The sequence below is a fragment of the Solea solea genome, chromosome 14 (genome assembly GCF_958295425.1).
Source record: "Solea solea chromosome 14, fSolSol10.1, whole genome shotgun sequence".
Classification (NCBI taxonomy): Eukaryota; Metazoa; Chordata; class Actinopteri; order Pleuronectiformes; family Soleidae; genus Solea; species Solea solea.
In genome coordinates this window covers 17,070,142-17,091,701 of record NC_081147.1, presented here as the reverse complement: position 1 = coordinate 17,091,701, position 21,560 = coordinate 17,070,142, and the positions used below count along the sequence as shown (strand labels likewise).

The following is a 21,560-nucleotide window of genomic DNA, read 5'->3' as shown; positions in this document are numbered from 1 at the left end:
ACAGGTAACTTTTCTTCTCTTACATGAAATCATCCATCTTGTTATTCAGTTGTATTAATTTCAACCATGCTTGATCCTGTGTGGATTTACTCAATTTTGCAGCTATAAGGAAATGTACAAACACTCACACCTCTAAAATTGTATTTCACCATGCAACACAGAACAATTGAAAAACTCAACTTTATATCCTTGTATTTGTTCACCACTTATCCTTACAATGTTGCTAGATTAATCAAATTAATAACATCCCGCTGCATCCCGACCAAAGCTATGCGGATGATTGATTTTGCCTTATGTATTCCTCTTCAGGATAGCAACAGCATCTTCATCCATTTGCCCTTTTGTTTGGGGGAGTCACCGGGGAAGCCTTGGTAGCACGGTGTACCAATCATTAAAGAGCTAAGCAGCAAAACTACCCTCCTTTTGACAAAATTCGTCCAATCAGCGTGTCGTTCTCATAGCATGGGCGTCCCCATCCCCCCACCCACCCTTTGACACTGCCCTACCGAAGCTGTGTGGTTGAGCGAAGTGAATGACGTCTCTGCATTTGCGGGCCGCCGACGCAGGGCTGGGTTTCCATTTTCAGAGCTAGTTTCGGGGGGATCGTCAATATGGAGCCGGAGATGGAGGACAAAACGTTGGAACTGATGGTAAGAATCGTTTCGACGTGACACCCCGAACACTCGAAGGTCTCGGGATTATTCTTAAATGTGAAGGAAGCGGCGAGGCTCGATTCGACGGCAGGGACGGGCTGAGGAGGCTTGTTGGGAGAGGTGGAGGAGAAAGGAGGGGGAACCAGAAATCAGAGGGAGGGCCTGAAATTGTCGATACATTTTTGTTAAGAACGCTCCGCGTACAAGTTGTTTAGCTAAGCAAGACCTATGTGATACATCCGACAAATGTAAAACATGTTGCACGCAGTACAGGTTAAATTGGTATATGGCGGGGAAATGTAAAGGTTTATGTACAGCCGTTGGTCGAAGACAGCCAAGGGCTCTCGGTATAGCGTTCACTGCGGTGACGCTGCGCCACTTTGACTGGGCCCTGTCTGATACTTAGCCATCCAGCTAACGCTGGTTCGAAGGCGACGAACTACGAAAATTCACGGGTATGTTATATTCTCTAGTTAATGTGAGGACAGTCTACGTAGTGACATGTATGTAACAGGCAGTATGTTTCCACGACGTAATGGGGTGTAGTTATTATCGTAGCATTGTGCTGCTCCTGTGTTTATATTTTTTAAGTGCGTAGAAGGAAGTGTATTGCCTTTTCATTCTCACGAGCGAGGTAGCATTTAGCTGTATAGTTAGCATGTTGAAATGCTAGGTGTATTGGCAGGCATTTACATTCCAAAACCAGTCAAATGGTCGAGGTGATATAACTATTGTGGTTACAAGAAACGTGTGTTGTTATTAAAACGGCGTGTTTGCCCTTATGAAGTCAGATGTGGTCAGCAAGTCACAGGTTCAACGTGAAACGAGTAGTTACCTTGATAAGCTAATCAGCTAGGCTAATGTTAGCCTTCTAAAAGCTAACATTCATAATTAAGAGATTAGGCTAACGTTAGCCTTCTTAGAACGCTAACATACATGATTGCGAGATTAAAGTGGTCATAAAGAAGACGTCAGTTATTATGTAGCACCGTGTTTTGTCTATGAACGTATACGTAGATTGAGGATATCAAAGACAACAACGTGATCACTCTACCTAAGAAGTACCGAACATCCTTCCGTTTCGTTGACAAATAGATAGTATTGTCATGCGGATTTATGACGCCAACATACGCGTGGAAATTATCCTGAGCTGTTTAATACATGATATACACGAGGCATATCGCAGGAAGCAGTGATGTGCCATAGTTAACTTAACAGTTCGCCCAGTGCCTTCTTAATATAGACGTTTATACACCCCAAGATGAATTCAATCTTCGTATGAGATATGGATAAATTAGTCTTTGCGACTTCCAGTAGATTACACCTATCTACCCTATACCTAAGTTTTGAGGAGCTGTTTTGGGGAGATCTAGGAGATGCACAGGTTGTTAAATCTTCAGTTGGGTTTTATTTTGTACTTTAAATTGAAATGATTAAATAAGCACGGTAATGGCCACATACTTGAAAACATTGACGCAATTACAGAGCATCTGTGCCCATATAGTATGTAAAGAGTACATACTGCATTCTCCACATTGTCTTTTTCAATGCTGCACCTCATCTTTGTTTTTAGTTCTCCAAAGAATGATAATATATATGTTCAAACTAAGCAAATATGAGGATGGACATACCTGCAGGTTTTGATGTCCTTAATCTTACAGACATACTAAAAAGCTATTTATTTGTCTTGGTTGTGTCTTTATATTTGATTTGTTTTTTTGTCCCAGTGTTATTCATTAACCACTCATGAGAGAGGGGATGGCAGAACAGTGGGTTGGACGGCTGTCAAAACAAAAGTGGCTGTAATTGACAATTAATCCCATTGACCCTCCCTCTCCTCTACCTATCCCCACTCAGTTCATGTCTAATAACGCTTCTGTGTGTATGTTTATCAGTCTGTATATTGTGTGTGAAGGGGTGTGTGTTCCTGCGCTCACTGTGCTAATGTGTGTGTAGCTCTAATACTGATTTTTCCCCTTACTATCCCCCACCTCCTCCCTTCTATTTCTCTCTTCACCTTTAACACAATCACCTCCTCTCAATTTCAAACCTAACCCTTTTATTTACATGCACATAATTTTTTGGATTCTTACATTATCCTACACTTGTGTTTTCTTCATCAACTCCCCACCACTTTCATTCATCTGTCCATTCATTGATCCACCCATTCACACGTCTCCTTTGCTTTCCTTCTCCCGATGTCCTTCATAAACACCTCTCCTCTTTTCTTTACTTCCCATCTCTGGTCTTTTGCTCTTCCCTTTCTCGTCCTCCCTCGCCCTGCCCACTTCGTTCTCCTCCTCCCTTCCCCCTTCCTCTCTCTCTTTCACACAGTGCTCTGTGCCTCGCTCTCTCTGGCTGGGCTGCTCCTCGGTGGCTGAGAGTTTGTGTGCACTCAGGTGCCTGCAGAGCATCCCCTCCACCCGGGCTCACAACCAGGTTCTGCCTCTCTCCTCTTAATTCTGCTTCTCTTCCTCCTCTCCCTTCCCCCTTACCATCTCCTCACCCTTTACTTTTTTTCATCCATGCCTCACAATTCCTCATACCACCTTGGTGCAGATAGCATCTACTCATTGCTCCTCACCTTCCCACCTCCTCACCTTATGTTGTCCTTTCCTCCCTGTTGGAAGCACATTGCTGTTAGGCACTTCTTTGGTGCTTCCCCCAACTTGCTCTGCTTGAGACTGAGTTTTAGATATACAAAATGAAATTGGCTTCTTTACAATCATGATGAATTACACTTCTTTCAAATTAATTATGCCACTGCACACTTACAAATCAAAGAGAGCCCTGTGAAAGAAACTGGGCCCTTCTGCAAACACGAATTGGAATAGCAAATAACTTCATTAGTACTTTGTGAGAGGATGAAGGATGCAAGGGGAACCAGAAAATAACCCTACATTGAGGAGTAACATTTTCTCCCCTTCTACCTGGAGGTGTGAGGGCCGAGGTGGGGGGTCTTCCTTCAAGCTCTGAGAGGCTTCATGCTTGCTTGCCTGCCTGCCTGGTCAAAACTGGTCTGTTTTTTCTCCTTCCCTATCTTCTACTCTGCATGATCAACACCACCAGCAAGCTGGCTTCTTGTATTGTCTGCTTTCATCTTGGTACACAACCATTTTTTTGTTTTGTGTGGATGTTTTAGTGGCAACCACTACTGTGTTCTTCTAGCTGGAAGCTGGGACATCTGCTACTCTGCTCTAAAGATTATTGAGTTAGATATCAAAATAAGTCACGTTTTGTTAAGTAGGCCCTAGGTATAGATCACCAAAAGCTGATATTGAGGCTCAGGAGAAACGTCAAATAAGTGTTACTCTATATATAGCCAGGCAACCCTCTATTCAAGGTTATTCATATAGCCATTTTAAAGAACTGGCCATCACACAGACCTGGTCATAGCCATAATAAATGCCTTATGTGTCCCATTCCCCCAATTAGTTGGTGCATATAACTGGGATCAGTGAGTATGCATTGTTTTGGAGAAAGACTCAGGAATGAATTTGCAAATTATAAGTATAAGGATGTACGACTTTGGGCTGCCGATATCCAATATCGCGATATGTCGGTGGTGCTTGGGCCGATAACTGATACGTTATATTTACAGTTTTATCCCCTGCCTCAAACTGCTGAGATCATTTAATGTCTTCTGTTGTGAAATAAACATCATGTTTTTCATCCTCATACTTAATTATCTTAACCCTGCAAAATAAAAACACTAGTTGAAGAGGGCACCAGTATAGAAGTCATGGAGGTAGAAGCCTATTCAGCCTACTGTTTTAGTCAATAGGCATATTGGTGGATCTTGTTTGCATCTTATAACACATTTAAAGCCAGGGTCGGCTAATAGATATATGTTGCAGATAATATTGTATATCCCGTATACAGCACTCCCCGTCAGGTGTGCTTTCTCATGTACATGTAGTTAAAACTGACAAGGTCATCTCTTGAGATGTTTGCAGTGTATGCATTTAAAAGCCTTCATAATTCAGGTACATGCCAGTTTGACAAGACTAGGTTGTTTGCTGTTAGCATCCTCACATTAATAGCACAGCTCATAAATGTTTAAATATTTTGTCATTGTGCTAGTTTTCTCTCTCCCGTCAACAGTCCTTTTATAGATTGCTGAGCTCTATTGGGCCCCTTGTGATTTGTCAATATGGGCTATAAAAGTTAAATGTGATTGATTAATCTTCAAGGATAACTGAAATCTGTTGACAGCAAGGACCTTTTAAGATGCCCAATTTCCATCAGTGGTGTTTATTTGAAACCATAAATGTAACAATGCAATGTTTCTCCCCTACCAACTGACTTTCAAAAAGGTTTTCATGACATAACTATCTGAGTCATACAATATATTCCACTGATGATAACGGTGTTATTATTATGAACTGGACAAATGTTTTTTTTTTTTCTGTCCATGGTCAGAAACTCAAGTCAGATAATGGTAAGGCCATTATCTGATTTGAGTTTCATTACAGTCATGTCTGAGCTTCTGCCAGTGACATAACCAAGATCCAGTTTAATTTCCTGTCCAGACTGCATAGCTCACATCAAACAAGCAAGCAGATAGTTTTTTGTTGTTGTTGCAGTGCTCAGTTTTTTCACTCCATATGTTAATGCACGAGTGTTTGTGCGTTCACGCCTCAGAAGTCATAATAGCTACCCTTCCTTGGCTGTCATTGTGGCACTCATGTGTCCAGCGCTATCTACACTCCTGACCTGGCTCTCACAGTGCCTTTAATGCAGAGTCAGAGACTGAAATACTAAGCTGCACCATTTCTTTGTTTTTTTTCCTTTTTTGCAGAACACATCAGGGATGGAGTCACAGAACCTTGTGGACGATTTGTCGCCAAAGAAGAACACAGTTCTCAAGGTGTGTGTACGAGAATCTGGGTTGGTGGGTAGATGAAGTGTTGATGCGTCTATGAACACTGTTTGTGAGTGAGAGGAGGAGGAGGAGGAGGAGGAAGTGGGATTTCTTAAGAATTAATAACCCTAAATGTTTAATGTTGACTTAATCTCATACATAGGAACATTTCTGGTTGGTTTTATAAAGTCTAAAAGTTGCATAGGCCTCACTAATAAATTAAGTTTTGTGAAAATTGTTATAACTTAATGGTGTTTGGCAGGGGTTATAATATCCAGACAGTATGTTTTATCCTGGTCATCTTCATGCCTTTGTTCAAGTATACAGCTATATACCTTTTTCCCCTCTTATTCCCACACACACCCTTGCCACTGCAGGCTCCTAGTGGTTTAACAAGAATTAACTCTGCCCGTAGCTATGAAATGTAATCCCTTCTGCAACAATATATGACCCTTCTTGATCCTTTGTTCCAAAAACCGGTATTTTAAAAATGTATTTATGATTTATCATATATTGCAAGACTGGTATATGAAAAACGGAACATGGCGCAGCAAAACACTGTCCGAGGGGGGTCCCCTTTCACTGCTGCACCACACACGCTTCAGGCTTAGCTGAAGAAGTAACTGTGGTAGCAATTGCTGAAATGAACATATTACTCCACCACCTTAGTAGAAAACACCTCGGAGTAACAAGAATGTATATAGTTAGGTTACCAGACACACACTCCGAGCGCCCCTCCTTCTCTCACTCGATCACTCGTATGAACATACACACACTCACTCTGCTGCATTGCTATCTCTCTTGTGCAGAGTCGATGTTGGCGTTGTTTGGATGTACGACTGTCCCTTTTTTAACTAATTTATAATGACTCCCCCACACTCTCCTGATACACCACAAATGTTTTTTAACCTATGCTAAAACAGAGAACTGATAACAGCCTGATATGGATCGAGTGCGGCTCTTTTTATTTGCATTGTTACCCGTGGATAAGAACACATTCTCAGTGCTCGTATGTCTCTGGCACACACAGGCCGCCCTTACACCTGGCATTAAAATGCGTTTTCTGTGATCGGATTGCAATCGGATAGGTGCCTGACCACTTGTAAATACAGGTGTAAATCCTCGCGAGGATGGATTGTTATCCAATCTGCATAACCACCTCGGGAGGTGGTCGCAGACGCGTTTTGACCAGATTGAACAGAAGTGTAAATGCGATGCGTCTCCACTCCACATACAACTGAGTGGAGCAGATGTACTTGTCAGCTAACGTGACATTGTTGACAAAACTGTGCAGTCTCCTCTGCTTTTGTTGGGTTTCCGCTTGTCAAAGAGGAGTCCATACAATACCTACTTAACATGCGGCAAACGTTGCTGTTGTTATGGCGGCGCACAGAGGGTGAGGTGACGTAAGGGGGAGACGCATGTTGGTACCAGTTGTGAATACATGTGGTGAAGCACAATCCGATTGGTATATGATCACAGAAAACAAATTTTAATGCCAGGTGTTAAGGGGCCACAGATATTTTTGGGTCAGCTTACAGAGAATCTCGGTAACTTTGTCACTTACGCCTCTCCACCAAAGCCGGGCGTTTCCATCTGCGTAGGGTGGAGTCTCTTTGCATCTCCAAGATGCTGTGGAGGCTGCCGCTGCCGCTGTCATATGATATGGCAGGAAAACTTACATGCAGCCTTTGCTAAGCAGTACTGTTAAAATAGGATCCTGTGAATTGGCAGTATTTACACAGGGTCCCCATGGTTTCTGAGTTTGGAAAAAAAAAATTCAAACTCATTAATAGACATGGGTCTTTGAAAGTGCTAAAAAGAACTTTGTTTGTTTGAACTTTGATATTTAGGTAAATGTCCCCCACCACTGATGTGCCCTTGTGTGTTATGGCGCCACCTACTTTTTAATGTGTGCTGCATTGCTTGATGTACGTAGACTAGGCCTACGCAGAACACAAATCTCAAGTTTTAATTATTATCAGTGTTGTGGGCACTGTACAGTGTCTCTCTCCGCCATTGCAGAACAATGAGTGAGTGACGTTAAGCAAGAGAGGGCAAATTATGTGATGCCTGAGAAATGCAAATTCCAAAATATCTGGCTCACCAAAGAAATTGACAAAGACTGTACGAGTTTCAATCAAACACTCTCACCTCAGAAACTGAAGAACTGTTGTCAATTGTTGAATTATTCTGTTATTCTGAACTTTAATTCCATTGTTTAGCAATAACTGCATTGAATCTGCATATTTCAAGTATCATTATGACATCACTATCCAGTGTGTTCTCTGTTTGCAGAAATCACATGTTGAGCATGGGTACGGTTGGGGTAAATGTTAGTGTTATACCATGAGAATAGAAGAGTGCTTAAATGTCTTGTTTTTGTCCACAAACCAAACTGATTCAGTTTTAATGATTTCTTTGTTATGTGGAGCAAACAAACCAGTAAATATTCACATTTAAGGAGCTGAAACGATCAGAAGTCTAATGAAAAAAAGCTTCAAACCAATTATCAAAATAGTTGACGATTCATTTGGTAATCGATTAATAATCGTTTGATCGAATAATTGTTACAGCTCTTATACTGTGTGTTTTATATATCTTATTAATATATACCTGTGGCTCGTGTTGCAACTAACGATTATTTTCATGATTGATCAATCTGTCGATTATTTTCTTGATTTAATTAAGTATTTGTTTGGTCCATAAAATGTAAAATTTTAAAGTTGATCAGTGTTACCCTGACATGGAAATGATGATGTTGTCAAAGGTCATACTTTGTCCACAAATCAAATGATTTAAGTTTGAATGATTTCTTTGTTTTATAAAGCAAAGAAAGCAGAAAATATCCACATTTAATAATATTTAATAATAAGACATTTTAAACCGAATAATCAAGTATCAAAATAGTTGACGATTTATTTAGCAATCGATGTTTCACATCTATATGTGCTTTTGATCTTCACAGCTTAGTAATGGTCCTGTTGTGGGGTCCCGCAAGCGTCCATCAGAGGGAAACTATGAAAAGGAGAAGGAACATTGCATCGCACTGTTTGACCAGTGGTCAGAGGCTGACCAGGTGGAGTTTGTTGAGCGCCTGATCTCCCGTATGTGCCACTATCAGCATGGCCACATCAACTCCTACCTCAAACCCATGCTGCAGAGGGACTTTATCACTGCGCTGCCAGGTACAAATACTCAAAATTATTGTAAACAACTGTGAGCACAGATTTCATTAATAGCATTGTTTCATGGAAAAAGGCAATGGAATATCTTCCATTTTATTTCTGCACATCTAAAGGTAATGGAAGTTGATCAGTTTTGTTTTGGTTGAATGGGGCCCTCATCTAATACACAAACAAAAAAAATAAAGTAAATTGTCTTAATTAAACGGAAACAATAAATTGAGGATTCTTTTGGGGGAAGTAAACATGGAAAACAGATCAGATAAAATTGTATTTGTTTTTGGACAAACATTAAATCTGCTCCCTCCCTTTTAGCTCAAGGCTTGGATCACATAGCAGAGAACATCCTGTCTTTTCTGGATGCACGTTCGCTGTGCTCGGCAGAGCTGGTGTGTAAGGAATGGCAGAGAGTCATCTCTGAGGGTATGCTTTGGAAGAAGCTCATTGAACGCATGGTCCGCACCGACCCGCTCTGGAAAGGCCTCTCTGAGAGACACCAGTGGTAAGACTTTACACAGAGAAGGCGGCATGGATGGAAATGATTTTGTTGATCCCAGTGGAACAAAGCAGTCAACACGTATTCTTTTTCCCTCAGGGAGAAATACCTATTCAAGAACCGCACATCAGAAGTCCCACCCAACTCCTACTATCACTCACTTTATCCCAAGATCATCCAAGACATAGAGGTGAGAAATTAAACTACAAACTACAACAGAGTGGATGTGTTTTTTGTTTGTTTTTAAGTTACGTTGTGTTATGTGCCATAACAAATAAGCACAACTTTCATTACAATAGTTATTATTTTGTACTGATTGAAGTGGCACATCAGCGCTCTGATTTGGGATTTAAAGTATACGCATCATTCACATTCACTTTGCTTTTTCATAGACAAACTTGCCGTGAGTATAATGCTAACAAGAAATGCATTAGTGTTTTAAATATGTAAGCCTGAACAACCTTCAGACACAGAAAGTCACTGCCACATTTCACATCTTACTTTACTGAACCTTTGTTAATGCTATGTTCAAATATATTAAAAAACAGTGCTGCTGCCTTGTCTCTGGATGTCTCCTGTTTTTGTCTTTCTCACTGTCTCTCTCTCTTTCCTCCAGACTATTGAGGCTAATTGGCGATGTGGCAGACACAACTTGCAGAGGATTCAGTGTCGCTCAGAAAACAGCAAAGGGGTTTACTGTCTCCAGTATGACGATGACAAGATCATCAGTGGCCTTAGGGATAATTCCATCAAGGTAGGTGTACTTTACTTTTTTGGGTAATCTGAGGTCAAAATTCTGATGGCACTGCCTCTTTTAATGTAATCTCTGCCACCACCACGCTGATATCTTTGCATATTAGTGTTTGAATGACATCCTAGTTTTGTCCAAAGATGTAAGACTGAAAGAAACTGTGATGCCAGTTTCCTGCTGCTGAGATGGTGAATAAAAAGAAAAAAAAGTGTACAAACTGACCTGTAGAAGTAATTAAAATTGATCCATTTGTGCATTTAAGCACCAGTAGTGGAGAGAGCCAAAAACATTGGCTGGGTGAAACACAAGTGTGCTCTGTGTGTGGTTGTTTTCTTCCAACCTGTGCATGTGTATTTATGAATTGAATTTTTCTTCTGGCTCGGGGGGCTTATCATCTTATTGTCTCTATCGCTGAGCTAAACCAGCAGACACTGAGACATAACACAAGTGAATCAAAGATTTAAAGGGCCCAGCTCTAGACCACTGTGTGTTCCACTTATCTGTCTGGGAACATAGAAGATGACGAAGAGGAAGGGAGGAGAAGAGCAGATTTGTCTTATTGTTCTGTAGGAGGTTGATGCTCGCCCAGGGAAGAGCTGAATGGCTGTTTTGCGTGCACACAAAGCTCCGCACAGCAGTGGGGAAATGGGGCATGAACACTGCTGTAAGAATAGGCCATTCTTAGCATGACCCAGATCCACAACCTTTTCAGGCCCTCTTATTTTAGCTGCATGCTCTTCTGTAAATACCACCCTCTGTTTCACTCATCTTCCCTTCTTCTCGTCCTCATACTCCTGTCTTTACTCCCCATAGATCTGGGATAAGCAGAGTCTGGAGTGTCTGAAGATACTGACCGGTCACACAGGCTCAGTGTTGTGTCTCCAGTATGATGAGAGGGTTATCGTCACCGGGTCTTCTGACTCAACCGTCAGGTACGACACTTGTCTTACAACATGAACATGCTGTGTTTTGAGTTGGACCCAAAGCTGTAACAGCAAGAATAAAAGATGGACATTAATAGATGTTAAATTTGATTTGAGATCGGGACTACTCAGCCCGGTTGAGAGTCGTAACACAGTTTTTAGTTAGACAGCGTCCATTTTTCAGAGATGTTTTTTATGCACAATATGCCATTTTTAAATGCCGAGCCTTGGCATTTTAAGAACAAACCTCAGGCTGTGTTTAAGTGAGAATCAGTTCAGATACTCAAGGAAGAATTATACCAAATCATACCTATCAATATTAAAGCAACAATTTATTATTTTCACTTTAGAATAAGCCATGTCTTGTGCGAAAATCAATTATTTTGCATCACTATCGTTATTCCTGCTGACTCGATTGCATTGCATCGATGAGAATGAGACAAAAGAGAACAAGTTATCCTCACGGCCTGCAATTCTGTTTAAACAATTTCTGAAAACAAAGCAAACGGGCAACTTTGACTATTATTTGTTTGCATTTCAGAAATTAGAAATTAAATCAAAATCTCAATCTGAAACAATGCATTTAGCAAACCACAAAGCCTGCAGTTGAATGATTAAATATTGTTGTATTATCTGTGCAGTAATGTCAATGTAATTTTGGCATATTTTTGACAGTTTGACAGTTCTTATTCCTTTTATTCAGAGTATAGTAGTTTTTATTCTGATAGCGTTGTGTGGTAAAGCTCAGTCACATTTTGAAGTATAATTGAATTGAACCTTGACATGAAAAATGACATCGCCAATTAAATCTGTAAGGAAAAATTCAATGTGCCCAAATCATTCAGCCCTAGTTGTTAGTGTGTGAGTGCATCTGTAAAATGTTCATCCACTGAGCACAAGGTACAAAGTTTCACTCTGCCATTGTTTGTAAGGAGAGATAACTCGTTTACTTAGGAACAAAAACAGCAGCAACTGTTAAAATGTTTCAAAACTTACCTTTTAGTTTAATGCAAAATTCTACTACAAACCAGTGCAAATTAACTCCACACTTTCAAGAAACACTCTCAAAATACCTTCTACCTCTACCTCTAATTAGTTCCCATCCAATCTAGAGTTGCTCCTCAGTCAATAAAATATACTTTATAAAATACTGACGTTTATTATTTCATCCTGAGTTGGATTTACTGTCATTACCAGAGATAGTGGAATAAATTTTCCTGCACACATTTAAAGACTTTGGCTTGTGTGTGTATTTTGACACCTGCTTGGCTACCGCACACAGAAGCTCAACATTAATTCTCTCATTACTTCACACTTCAGCCATATTTGCTGGGCAGTATCCAAGGAAAATGTGACTTCACTTCCTTAGCAACTACTTGACATGCACTTTGTTTGTAGGTTTAGCTGTCAGCCTTTTCCACTGTATTCTACCTTTGACTCTCAGTGTCCAGCAGATTGGTTCAGTAATGTGTTCTTCACAGCTTCGAGTGTGCGTGTGCTTGCCCGCACGTTTAAGAATTCTGGTCCTGTGCCATTGTAAAACTAATAAACATAATTCTTTCTCATGTGTCTCCATTGTTTTTTTCCCCCCTTCTCTCCTACTACATGTCTTTTCCACCCTTCCATCTTCTTTTATTTCATTTTGACCATTCTTCCTGCTGTCCCATTTAATTTTTTTTCCCACACACTCCTTTCCTGTCATTTTCCACTCTTGGTCAATTGTTCCACTCTTCTCCTCGTCTCAAACCCCTGTTTATCTCCTCTGCAGGGTGTGGGAGGTAATGACAGGCGAGGTACTTAATACACTCATCCACCACAATGAGGCAGTTCTTCACCTGCGCTTCGCTAATGGCTTGATGGTCACCTGCTCCAAGGACCGCTCAATTGCGGTTTGGGACATGGCCTCGCCCACTGACATCAGCCTTCGTCGCGTCTTGGTGGGACATCGGGCTGCTGTCAATGTGGTCGACTTTGATGACAAATACATCGTCTCCGCCTCTGGGGACCGCACCATCAAGGTAACAAGTGCCGAGAACTAGTATTTTGAGAGAAATAAGATAATATCGTTTTTCTGTTCCTCAGACTAGACTGTGTTTTTGTTTATTTCCCTGTCTACATTTACCTTACTTGAACTTGGCCCAGAGACCCTGTGATTAAAAGGGAGTTGGTGGATAGATGAAATTGACTTTTACATAAGTTTTTAGGAACAATATGACATTTTTAATAATGTAAACATCTCAGGAATTCATTTCATCAATAAAAGAACCCACTTTCATAGTGTAGAAGTCTGGAAATATATAAGTAAATATGTCAAGCAAATGTACTTTAGTATTAAAAGTACATGCATAAAGATTCCTTGTTGGACTAATATACCATGTGCTTTTATATAATATGTCATGAGATTATCCTACTTGCTTTAATATAAAAAGCTTAATTTTACTCTTGGACTTGGTTGGAATGCAGCTCTCTCACCCACATGCATGCAAATGTCTAACCTCCCTGAGGCAGGAATATTTGTTTGTGTGCTTTTACATGGGGTCAGATTAGGGCAGTGTGTGTGTGTCTTTCTGCAAGTCAGAGGTTGGGGAACCAACAGATGTAGCCTGATGCCAACATGTTTGATTGGTTTTTCTTTGTTTTTTTAGTTGTCTTTTTTTTTGTTTTGTTTATTTAGTTATCTTTTTTTTAGTTTTGTTTTTTTTACCAAAAAAATGAATTCATTGACTAACTTGTGGGTAGTAATCGCGTGCTTATGATTCAATTCTCTGTTTGAGGACTGGAGAGGTATCATATCAGTCTTGTATCACTCACCCATTTGTGTGACGCAGTTGAAAAGTAGATGACCTCAGGCAATAGAGCTTTGGAAGATGGGGAAGATTTGATAACATCAGTTTATATGTAATAATTGGATGTCTGCTACATGGACTAAGCTTTCTGATTTGTCCCCGTCCTGAAGGTATGGAGCACCAGCACCTGTGAGTTTGTTCGCACTCTAAATGGTCATAAGCGGGGTATCGCCTGTCTACAATACAGAGATCGACTGGTGGTTAGTGGCTCCTCCGACAACACAATCCGGTAAGCATGTGTCCTCAGCTTGAAGCATATTTCAACCACCAAGTTGTTTATGTCGGATCATTTAATGTTAGCCACCATTACTTTTGTTGTTTTAGCCTCCGGTAATGACCATACAGTATAATTATTTATCAGTCACTTATTGGAACATATCCAGAAAATACAGGATACATATACGCATTTTTTTAAATAAAGATTTTCTCAGGAAAACAAAAAGCTTCCACAGGTTAAAGTTTCAAGTATTTGGTGTAACCTACACTTTGCAAAGAAAAACAATAAAGCTGGCGGAGCCCTAATACTTTTTCATAGTACTGTATGTTTAAGTTCTAGGTCAGTTTGCTGAAATATTGATGTTCAAATCCCACTGTCTGTGAAGTGTCTTTGTTTAGAGGAGTGATGGAAGTTTTGTCGGGTCTGTCTGTTGCTGTTTTGTTTACAAAGACTTTTCTCTCTTCAGGTTATGGGACATAGAATGCGGGGCATGTTTGCGAGTGCTGGAAGGTCACGAGGAGTTGGTGCGCTGCATTCGTTTTGACAACAAGAGGATTGTCAGTGGTGCCTACGACGGGTGAGTGTTGTGAACTCTCACGGTTTTGTTCACAGAGACTCTCCTTCATTCTGACATTCTGTCCTCCCGTGTTTTTCATTTCCACAGTAAGATCAAGGTGTGGGACCTGCAGGCAGCCCTTGACCCACGAGCTCCCGCCAGCACATTATGTCTGCGCACTCTAGTGGTGAGTACTATAGATTCAGTATGTTGCTACATGGCTAACCGCTAATGTACATCTGTACTGTAAACCAGTTTCAATAAGGAAATTTAAATATTCCAGTTGTAAATAATAAAAAAATATCTTAAAATACAAAGTGATTTTCACATTAGTTTCATCTTTGATTTTGACATTACAACATGCGAAAGAGAGACTCAGTTGTGAGTTTTCTGTAATAATTGCTAAACCTTAAAAACCTTAAAATCCAAAGGTCCTTTCATAAGAAACTGAGGGGGAAGTCCACCATTTCCCAAAGTCTTAAAATGTTGTGTGGTTGTTGTGTTGGATGAGGGTTGTGGTCTTGTAAAAACAGAACTCAACAGTGAAAACTGGCTGCCAAACAGAACTGTATTCACCAGCTCACCAACTGCGACTCGTGAATGTTTTACACTGCATTTCCAGCCTCGGTGGTGACATCACAAACATCAGTGTGTCAAGACTCACCGTGTTCTGTCTGTAATATTTTAACACAATTCCCTTATTTGGTGCGTGTGTGTGTGTGTGTTTCCAGGAGCACTCGGGCCGCGTGTTCCGTCTTCAGTTTGATGAGTTTCAGATCATCAGCAGTTCCCATGACGACACCATTCTGATCTGGGACTTCCTGAACGTCTCAACCAATGGGCAGTCAGAGGGGCGATCTCCCTCCCGCACTTACACCTATATTTCTAGATAGCAGGTACAGAGACACTCAGACCTCCACACGTAATGCAGGTTTTACTACATAGTAGTCGTGTAATCCTGCATTAGAGATATGCAGTAAATATATAATTTATATTGGAATAATTCAATAAATATTCAGTCTGTTCATCATGTGTGACTGGACATCCTTTTTCCCCAGGTGGCGTCGTCCATCGGACCCTTCCTTGGAGGAGCCCAGGGCTGACTGGCTGATGGGTGCATCCATCACGGAAAGGAGCCGATCTCTTCTCTTTCCTCCTCGTCATCTCTCTGTCCACCTCCTACCTTGCCCCGGCCACCTCACCCTCAACGCCCAATCTGACAGACTCTTACAGCTCGTGCCCATTGCCTGCCAGTACCGTGACATGTACACACAGACACGCCACATATACACACACAGGTCAACACTTTTGAGGATGCCCAACTACAGAAGCAATGCAACTCACTCAAGAAGTTCACCTTTTACTATTAATTTATGTTTTGTAAAGTACACTAATGACAGTATTAACATAGATCTATAAGTCACAAGTTCCCTTTTGCCCCTTTGATAGAAACTATAAGCAGCTTCTGCTCCTCAGTTTTTATCCCCAGCCAAAACAGGTTCCCACAGATCTGAAATTGCTTATGGGTACATATTTATGAACATATATAAGACACACACACACACACAAGTTCACACACAGATACAGTGGCGCAGTTGGACAGAGGGTGACTGGAGCTGTGATGTGGGAGACAGAGACTCTTTACTCAGCTCTAGAAAAGGAGGGAATGACTGGAGATAGAGTGAAACGAGGGAAAAGTGTGTCAGGGATGAATCCCCTGCTCCCTCTCACTCCCTCGCACCCTTCCCTGTCTCTTTCAGCCCCTTCCCCCTCCCTTTCCCCCATTTGCTCCCTCAGCTCTAACCCCAGAGATGCACACTTGCTTGGAATATGGGGATGCACACACTCAAGATCGAGTGTGTTTGTGTATGTGGACTTGTGAAACGGCAGAACAGAGCAGAAGCAGCAAACAGACTGACATGCATGTGAGGTTGCCTTGGATACAGCATCCCGGTGCACCTCTGCTTTTTTTTTTTTTTCTCTAACTCTTACTTTCTTACTGTTTTTTATTACTGTTATTTTCTAATTTTATTTGAGTATTTTGGTTCTTAGTACCAACATCAAACTAAGTGTAGTCCTCTTTCTCCTACTCCCCCTCTCTCTTTCTCTCACTGTCTTTTTCCTGTGTTTCTTCTAACTTTGACCCTTGTTCATCATCTGTCCCTTTCACTCCATCTTTCTCTCCCTCCATCATCTACGTGCTTGCTTTGGATATGAGAGAAGCTGGAATTCAAGAGCTCAAATTTAGCTGTAAACGGAGTTGTCTTGTCAAAAATTGTGTTGTATATTAAAAATGATTTTTTAAAGAAGAAAATGACCCTATTGTGAATAAAGTACTTGACAGTGGTGGAGTGTTGAGCCAACTGAAACATGGATGAGTGTCTAATTGTCTGTCTGTTCTTGTCTGTGTGTATGAATGGGTGGATATGCCTGAAGCTGCCTCTTTGACATGACCTCAGTCAGTTCATCAGACAACTAAGATAAATGATTTAAGCCCACTTAAGATAAAGTCGAGCTCGCTTTCTCTGGCACTTTATTGTATATTTTTTCTGAATGTTTTTCTCAGTTGACCAAATCAAAAATTCAGCAGCTGAACTTGCAAGACTGTTGACTGAAAATGTGATTAAAATATCTGCCGGGGGGGGGAAGAAGTGAAGAAGCCTCACGGACGTCTTCAAGAAAACTGAAGCAAGTCCAGTTGCTCTCAGTAAAGTGATGTTTTTTGTTTGTTTTGTTTTCTTGAAACTGTTAACACTGTTTAGAGAGGTTTGTTTTCAGTGTGATGAAAGATTGTTTATTAGTGCCTGCTGCTGCAAGGCAGTGAGAACTCTAGGTTCTCACTAGAATTGCATTGCAGCGCAGGCATCTATTGTAATCGTACTTGGCGCATATTCTGCTTGATATTATTCCTCTTCCTCCTGTTTTTCGCTGCGTAACTCCTCCCACAGTTTTGAGAAAACCCCTACATTTCTTATATCAAAATGTGCAGGAGTGATGTGCTATGACTTTATAAGACTTTGGAGTAACCATGGCGACAAAAATCGCCACATACTAATGAATGGGTAAAGGAGAGGATAACCATGCCCACTTTGGAGCATCACAGTGTCGTCATACTTTAACGGAGAAACGTGATTGTAACTTAAAACGGGTCACAAGACTTGGGACCTTTCTCAACTAAGTCAACGTTTTGATACATATTACAGTTTTTATACAATCACATTTTATGTTTTGTACTTTTTTTTTTTACGTTTTCAGATTTTATAATGAGTGTGTATTGTGTGCGTGGGCATTGAGCTATAGTGACACACTGCTGAGATCCAGAAAAATAATCACAAAAATCTTTAAACAAACTTCTGTCCACAATTTCCAACCTACACAGACAATGTTTACATCAACACATTGCTATGGTTGTCATCTAACCCTTTATTAAACTATGAAATTTTCATCAATTTCATTTTGGACTACATACTAAACTGACATTTTTGTCAAATTTTGGACGACATACTAAACTATGACATTTTTGTGAGTTCTGGACGACATACTAAACTATGACATTTTACTGTAAGACCTGAGTGGCATGGTTGGGTGTGGGCAGCCGCTCGCCGAATTCTTCTGAGGAGCACTGGTTGCATGAAAACGGCGGCTGATCGCCGGTGGCAGGCGACACAAGAGTACAGGCCAGGGCAGAGGGTGTGGTTATCAACTAGGGACCTCCCCCTCCATGTCAACTCCAAAAAGCTTGCTCCATGGTTTATTGGTCCTTTTCCAGTGTCAAAAGTCATTAATCCTGTGTCTGTTCGTCGTCGTCTGCCCAAACCACTCCGTGTACACCCAACATTCCACGCCAGTAGACTCAAGCCGGTCACCAAGAGTCCTCTGGTTCCCCCATCCAGACCCCCTCCACTCCCCAGGATGATTGATGGCGACCCAGTTTACGCAGTGAAAAAACTCCTGGCAGGTCAGGATAAGAGGTCGGGTCGTCAATTCCTGGTGGACTGCGAAGGCTACGGTCCAGAAGAGCGCTCATGGGCACCAGCCAGCTTCATCCTGGATGAGAATCTCATCTGGGACTTGGAACAGCGAAACCAGCTGCAACCTAGTCAGTTAGTTTTAGTTCAGAGTCACTTCCTGTTTTATTTTGTGTTAGTTAGTTTTAGTTCAGAGTCACTTCCTGTTTTATTTTGTGTTAGTTAGTTTTAGTTTAGTGTCACTTCCTGTTTTATTTTGTTAAGGGGTTTATCTACTTCCTGTGAACAGCTTGTCTGTCTTGTTCTGTGTCTTGCCTGATTCCCTGATTGTTTTCACCTGGTGCTCATTACCCTCACTCCCTACATATACTCCCTTCTCCCACTGTCAGTTGCCAGTGTGTCATATGTATGTTGTCAGTGTCCGTGCCATTCAATGCTTCGAATCAAGGAAGAGATCCTTTGAAGTTATAGTCAAGCTAGTAGTTTAGTTTTGTTTGTTTGAGATCTAGTTTAGCTAAGCAATTAGCCTTTTAGAGCTGTCCAGCTGACCTTTTGTTTGTTGAATTAAATAGGCAATAAAGCTCTTTCAAACCTTCTCCTGTTTCTGGTCTTGTGCATTTGGGAACAAGCTTCGTGAAAGTTCTTAACATTTTGGACGACAAACTATACTATGACTTTTTTGAGTGATTTTGGACGACATACTATACTATCACTTTTTTGACTGATTTTGGACGGCATACTGTACTATGTCTTTTTTGACTGATTTTGGACGACATACTATAATATGACTTTTTTGAGTACTTTTGGACGGCATACTATACTATGACTTTTTTGAGTGATTTTGGACAACATACTATACTATTACTTTTTTGACCCATTTTGGACGGCATACTGTACTATGTCTTTTTTGACTGATTTTGGACGACATACTATAATATGACTTTTTTGAGTACTTTTGGACGGCATACTATACTATAGCTTTTTTGACTGTTTTTCGACGACATACTATACTATGACTTTTTAGACGAATTTTGGACGACATACTATACTATGACTTTTTTGACTGAATTTGGACGGCATACTATACTATGACTTTTTTGACCGAATTTGGACGGCATACTATACTATGACTTTTTTGACCGATTTTGGACAGCATACTATACTATGACTTTTTAGAGTGATTTCGGACGACATACTATACTATGACTTTTTTGACCGATTTTGGACGACATACTATACTATGACTTTTTTGACCGATTTTGGACGACATACTATACTATGACTTTTTTGACCGATTTTGGACGGCATACTATACTATGACTTTTTGACAGATTTTGGACGACATACTATACTATGACTTTTTTGACTGATTTTGGAAGACATACTATACTATGAATTTTTTGACTGATTTCGGAAGACATACTATACTATGACCTTTTTGACTGATTTTGGACAGCATACTATACTATGACTTTTTTGAGTAATTTTGGACGACATACTTTACTATGACTTTTTTGAGTGATTTTGGACAACATACTATACTATCACTTTTTTGAGTAATTTTGGACGGCATACTATACTATGACTTTTTTGACTGATTTTGGACGACATACTGTACTATGTCTTTTTTGACTGATTTTGGACGACATACTATACTATGACTTTTTTTAAGAGATTTTGGACGACATACTATACTATGACTTTTTTGACTGATTTTGGACGACATACTATACTATGACTTTTTAGAGTGATTTCGGACGACATACTGTACTATGACTTTTTTGACCGATTTTGGACGACATACTATACTATGACTTTTTAGAGTGATTTCGGACAACATACTATGACTTTTTTGACCAATTTTGGACAGCATACTATACTATGACTTTTTTGACTGATTTCGGATGACATACTATACTATGACCTTTTTGACTGATTTTGGACGACATACTATACTATGACTTTTTTGAGTAATTTTGGACGGCATACTATTCTATGACTTGTTTGAGTGATTTTGGACGACATACTATACTATCACTTTTTTGAGTAATTTTGGACGGCATACTATACTATGACTTTTTTGACTGATTTTGGACGACATACTGTACTATGTCTTTTTCGACTGATTTTGGACGACATACTATACTATGACTTTTTTTAAGTGATTTTGGACGACATACTATACTATGACTTTTTTGACAGATTTTGGACGACATTCTATACTATGACTTTTTTGACGGATTTTGGACGACATTCTATACTATGACTTTTTTGACTGAATTTGGACGGCATACTATACTATGACTTTTTTGACTGATTTTGGACGACATACTATACTATGACTTTTTTGACTGATTTTGGACGACATACTGTAGTACGACTTTTTTTTGGTGATTTTGGACAACATACTATACTATGACTTTTTTGACGAATTTTGGACGACATACTATACTATGACTTTTTTAAGTGATTTTTTGACGACATACTATACTATGACTTTTTTGACTGATTTTGGACGACATACTATACTATGACTTTTTAGAGTGATTTCGGACGACATACTATACTATGACTTTTTTGACCGATTTTGGACGACATACTATACTATGACTTTTTTGTCCGATTTTGGACGACATACTATACTATGACTTTTTTGACTGAATTTGGACGGCATACTATACTATGACTTTTTTGACTGATTTTGGACGACATACTATACTATGACTTTTTTGACTGATTTTGGACGACATACTATACTATGACTATTTTCAGTGATTTTGGACGACATACTATACTATGACTTTTTTTGGTGTTTTTGGACGAAACACTATACTTTGACTTTTTTGGTGATTTTGGACAACATACTATCCAAGACTTTTTTTGGTGATTTTGGACAAAATACTATACTATGACTTTTTTGAGTGAGTTTGGACGACATACTATACTATGACTTTTTTGAGTGATTTTGGACAGCATACTATACTATGACTTTTTTTCGTGATTTTGGACGACATACTATACTATGACTTTTTTTAGTTATTTTGGACGACATACTATACTATGACTTTTTTGAGTAATTTTGGACGACATACTATACTATG

General features: G+C 40.0%; 1 protein-coding gene across 3 annotated transcripts; it reads left to right on the top strand.

Annotated features, from left to right (window-relative positions):
• Positions 1–492: 492 nt before the first annotated feature.
• Positions 493–16,864, top strand: fbxw11a (F-box and WD repeat domain containing 11a). Of its 3 annotated transcripts, XM_058649341.1 has the most exons (14): positions 522–650; positions 2,988–3,092; positions 5,455–5,523; positions 8,486–8,705; positions 9,018–9,204; positions 9,298–9,388; positions 9,815–9,952; positions 10,763–10,881; positions 12,641–12,890; positions 13,829–13,947; positions 14,402–14,512; positions 14,600–14,678; positions 15,223–15,387; positions 15,550–16,864. In XM_058649341.1, the coding sequence occupies exons 1-13, from the start codon at positions 612–614 to the stop codon at positions 15,382–15,384; spliced, it is 1,689 nt and encodes a 562-aa protein (XP_058505324.1). In that variant the 5' UTR covers positions 522–611; the 3' UTR covers positions 15,385–15,387; positions 15,550–16,864. The 3 variants fall into 3 exon arrangements, with proteins under 3 accessions (XP_058505325.1, XP_058505324.1, XP_058505327.1); XM_058649342.1 differs by lacking the exon at positions 2,988–3,092 and having other exon boundaries at positions 493–650; XM_058649344.1 differs by lacking the exons at positions 522–650; positions 2,988–3,092 and adding an exon at positions 840–1,108.
• The last annotated feature ends 4,696 nt before the right edge of the window (positions 16,865–21,560 follow it).